The 5,000-nt window shown below is 33.4% G+C and overlaps 1 protein-coding gene across 1 annotated transcript in view; it reads right to left on the minus strand.

Annotated features, from left to right (window-relative positions):
• Positions 1–5,000, minus strand: part of LOC113824507 (axoneme-associated protein mst101(2)) — a 30,413-nt gene that overhangs the window by 5,271 nt on the left and 20,142 nt on the right. Inside the window, exons 7-9 of the mRNA XM_070116209.1 lie at positions 4,020–4,199; positions 1,768–1,794; positions 578–772 (exon numbers count right to left, since the gene is read on the minus strand). Coding sequence (XP_069972310.1) covers positions 578–772; positions 1,768–1,794; positions 4,020–4,199 — 402 coding nt within the window. The remainder of the gene's footprint in view (positions 1–577; positions 773–1,767; positions 1,795–4,019; positions 4,200–5,000) is intronic.

The following is a 5,000-nucleotide window of genomic DNA, read 5'->3' on the forward strand; positions in this document are numbered from 1 at the left end:
TCATAAATTAACTCATTAAGCTGATGATAATTATTTGTGCTGAAAGTCTGCAGACCAAAATTACCCATATTTCTTATGAGAATGTTTTAAAGAAAAAAAGAAAAAAAAAGTTTTTCTTGTTGAGGAGGATTTGAAAATATTTGATGATTTTTTTTTTCTCAATACATACTTAATTACCTAAATTTAGGTGTTAAAAAGAAGGGAAAAGAAAGAAAAAAATACACATTTACCTAAGAAATAACGTAATAGTTAAAGAAAAGATCATTAATAAAACTACCAAAGAGTACAAATGAAAATAACAACAAGAAGAGAAAATGAAAATGATATTCATATTACTCCATTAGGCAATAACATAAAAAGGAAAAGAAAGAAAGGAAATATGACAAAAATATACAGAAGTACATGTTATAAATACATAAACAGAACCAAATAGAGAACTATCAACATGAAATATAACTTGAAAACTAAAAGAATTACAAAAACCAACATAAAAAGGGAGAGAAGAAGGAAAGAATGAATACACACTCGAAGACCTCCTCCTTACAATCCCGAACTCAAACATTCCGAGGGATCCTACCTGTGTCCGAGACAAATTGGCTTCTGATGAGGCCTTACTGGTGGGAGTTTTGCAGGGTGAGCCTTGCATCTGCCTGAGGTAATCCTTGTCATCAAATATTTTTTTATCGCCACCTCCAGCTTTGTGCTTAACGTTATTAAGTGAGCCTACTCTACTGGATGCCTTTTCCTTGAAGTCCAGTTTTTTTTGCTCAATCTGTAAGAGTGCAAAGTAAAAAAAAAGAAAAGAAAAAAAGGGAAAAGGAAAAAGAAGTGAGATAGCGAAGTAACAAAAGTGCAGGAATGTTGTTGGGCAAGAGCAGGGGGTGCAGCAAGCTAGTATTTTTTTTTAAATTATCATTTTTTCTATCTTAACGAAATTTGATTCTCATTAGAAATCATTTATCTAAAGCTTAAAGGGATAAAGGCAAAAGAAATAAATAGTAATTCATAAATTATTACAATAGCAAAAGAGAACCTAATATGCTCTTCCCCCACTATTTCCAAGAGCAGTACATTCAGGACCATAGTGAAAGGAACAAAGACGTTCTCGGAGCTAACAGAAAGTGAAGCTTCCGCAGCCAGCATTCCTTTTACTCTGGGGTACAATCTTTTAGAGCAAAGCACTAATAACATGTGATTACTAGGAGATACTGCAGTGTATTTTTGGATTATAAAAAATTGGTTTCATACATATTTTTTTCCTATATCTATCATTCTTTTCTTTAAGTCTGTGATCATCTACATGTGCTAACAAGATTTTGTCAAGTTAGAAGGTTGCAAAGTAGATTTCTGAAATGATTTCACAGTGATAACAACAATCTACTGGTGATGAGAGAGAGTTGAGCTGAAGAGTTGTTTGCTGAGAGAGGAGTGTGTTGGAACAAATTTCACATAAGTACGAGCCCTGGCTTATGAAGTAACATTACCGCTGCAGTTCCCATAAATCATCAGTCACATGAAATGATTCTTATGGATACAGGATAATGATGGGAAGCAGATTACCTTACTCTCTAATTTCCTTCAACATAACATACAACACACATGCAGGCCATCAAATGCATACGGACTTACCTCAGTCACAAACAGGGAAGGAGTACTATTGCTTATTCTCTCATAACACATCACATTCACACAGCTGCGTCAATGCCAAAGAACCTAACGACAAAAGCAGTGCATATGGAAAACACGTGGTTCACTACACAAACTTACTTTTCCCTCAGATTTTGCACTCTTCTTCTGTAGCCACAGCATTAGGGTGGCAGAAGGAGAATAATTTAGTTGTAGGAGAGCACAGGAAACAGATCAGTTTAAATGTGTGTGTGTGTGTGTGACTGAGTGTGTTTGTGTGTGACTGAGTGTGTTTGTGTGTGATTGAGTGTGTTTATGTGTGATTGAGTGTGTATGTATGCGTGTATCTGTATGTGCGTGTTTGGGTATGTGTGTGTGTGTTTGTGAGTGTGTTTGTGTGTGTGTTTGTGTGTGTGTTTGTGTGTTTGTGTGTGTGTGCAAATTCTCTAAATCTGTGGGTGCTTATGTGACCTTCTGTGTAATTTTGTTTTTGTTTGTGTTATCTGTTCCTTTTAATGCATCTACTTGTATGTGTTTTACTTTTGTGGATTTGTAATAATTTCTGCATAGGTGTTAGTGTTTGTATGCTGAGATAGAGAAAGTGGCAGAGTGCTCAGATTACAATATCCCTGTATACTCAGACAAAATATATTACTATGACTGAAGAGTGAAATATTTTTCCTTGAAAGGCACTGAAGGTTCAAGCACTTTGAACACACAAAAAACAAAATAAATAATATGAGAATAAATTACTTTGAGACTAAATATTTAAACATGCACAAATGATATCATGAATGCTATACTTAGATAGCTTTGTCTTTAATTTCATTAAGAAAATAAAGTATAAGCAACAGTTAAACTAAGCTAAGTAACGAAAACTTGAATTTTCACATCAAAAACTCTCCTATGATATACACATTTCAAAAAAAAAATTGATGAACTACACCATTATTTACTCTTCTGTCTTTGTGTAAAGTTATCCTTAAAAATACTGAAAATACAGTGCTAAAATGCTACATGAAATGATAGTACTCCCACACTTTTACCGGCTATTTCCTTTTCTTCTGACTGGTATTTACAGAGAGATACAATAGCCACTGAATACAAAACTGAGTGATTCAAAAGAAATAGTCAGAAGTAAAATGGGCCTACTAATACAAGCAAAATTCAGAGTATCAATACTATATATGATTTTGCAATAATCTACTGACTACCTACTCATGATAAGGATTTCCTTTATAAATTGTAATTTCTACTCACATATTTCTCTCGTCTTTCTTTTTTCTCTCTCTCCCTCTCTCTCTCTTTCTCTCTCTCTCTCTCTCTTTTCAAAGTCTTAAAGCAGGTCTAATTAAACTATTCCTAGCACTATTAAATCTTTTGGGACTACGTTAAATGCCAGGATCCTTTTTCAATTTTTCATATTTGGCAATGAGGAGATTTTGCTTAATCAATGAGGGACAATATACATACAAATATAAACTATTTTTGCTTTCCTTATCATTATTTTCTATGAATATTTACCAATGGCAGTTTTTCCACTAGCGCTAACAGGAAAAAATTGAACTTTTCGCACTGCAGTATAGAAAGTTAGCGGTAATATTGAAAAATATCTGTGGTACTAGTTCGTTCCTTACAAAGAAAGTAAAATATACAATGCTAGGCAGGATTTACACAAAGAGAGGGTTGCATTCACGACTACATGATATTTATTGAGGCATTACTTCCCATAGATGTGGTCTCTTGTTGTGCCTTAAATGTAAACTGTACTGCATTATGTATTTCCAGTTGTACAGATGGATGTGTAATTACAAATGAATTAAATCTAACTAAAGTCATATTATAATATTGTTCTTCACTTCATTAGCAAAGAACTATTTCATTCTCAAAGAACACCTGCATTAAAAAAAAGACTCACGAAACGGTGCAGATTTTCAGCTTTTAATACTCTATATTTGATACATGATAGCTCCACCTAAATTACGCTATTCACGTTTTTATAATACAAAAATTCTATAATCAAAATACTGAATGCATGATAGGTAAACAAAAAAATAAATACTCTTTACCATACTACTATAATATCAAGATTATGTAATTAATATACACAGCTGTTTCTACTCTACAATAATGATGCAAACTGATGGGTAATGCACAGAACAGTAAGGGGTCCATTGGAAAAAAGAATCTTCTTTCTTTCACTTTGACTAAAGCATCCCCCTGTATATGCCCCTGATAGCTAATAAAATGACAATTTTATTGAAACGAAAAAAAAACAAAACAAAAAACAAGAGTCCAACACCTATGGGATTCAATATAATGCTCCTTCCCTTATCATATACGTATATATGTTTTCTTCCGCAAACTCACACATTCCATGCCTTACTCCTTACCTGGATATCACCGCCTCCAGGCTTGTGTTTCATGTTGTCCTTTGAGCCAATCTTGGACTGGGCCTTAATGTTCAGCTTCTGGGTTTCGATCTTCTTATCGCCACCGCCGGGTTTGTGGTCCTTGTTGTCGAGGGAGCCAACTTTGCTGGTTGCCGTCCATTTCAGTTTTTGGGATTCAATCTGCAACAGTGAGGAATTTCATTAATGGGTGGTGTTCTTTTAATAAAATGATATTTAAGAGAAATATATATTATTTTTTCTAAGATTATTATTATTATTATCATTATTTTACATTCTTTAATTTTTCTTTATCAGTTCTTTTTTTTTCTTTTGATCTTTAAAAAAATAATGAATAAAAGTATTTTAACCCTCTCTCAGGTATAGAAAAATATGACATTTTGTTAGATGTTAAATGCAAACCGTTTATCACACTTCTTGAGAGATGAAATGAACCATGCTAGCTAAATTCCCAACGGTAAGCTCACGAAGCTAGAGACAACAGGCGGCAATTTAACGACCACAACAACATAAGGAAGATATGGTCTTGTGAGTTGAAGCTCAGCTTGGCCAGCATTTTTATGACATTTTCACTATAGCATTCCAGTCATCTGATGTAACAGCTTTTGCAGCTTATACAAAAGGATATATATACATGTATATATAAAAGAGCGAGAGAGAGAGAGAGAAAGAGAATAGAAAGAAAAAAATTTGTCTTGCAAGGAATGTTGCTGTCAGTATATTAGAAGTTCAATTTCCTGCTTTGTCAAAACTTACTGTAAGTGTAGAATAAAAAGAAGTGGGATATTTTCCTTGTAATGACATATGAAGGCTTGAAGCTAAAATGAACATATATACTGACATATAACATCTTCTAACATTAACAGATTTACTTTTCACCATCATTACATCTTCATTAAAACATATATCTTTCATAGAAGCAGTTCTTCTGCAAGGGCATCACTTTTTTATCCTTTTTTACAA

This window comes from Penaeus vannamei, chromosome 38 (assembly GCF_042767895.1).
Source record: "Penaeus vannamei isolate JL-2024 chromosome 38, ASM4276789v1, whole genome shotgun sequence".
Lineage (NCBI taxonomy): Eukaryota > Metazoa > Arthropoda > Malacostraca > Decapoda > Penaeidae > Penaeus > Penaeus vannamei.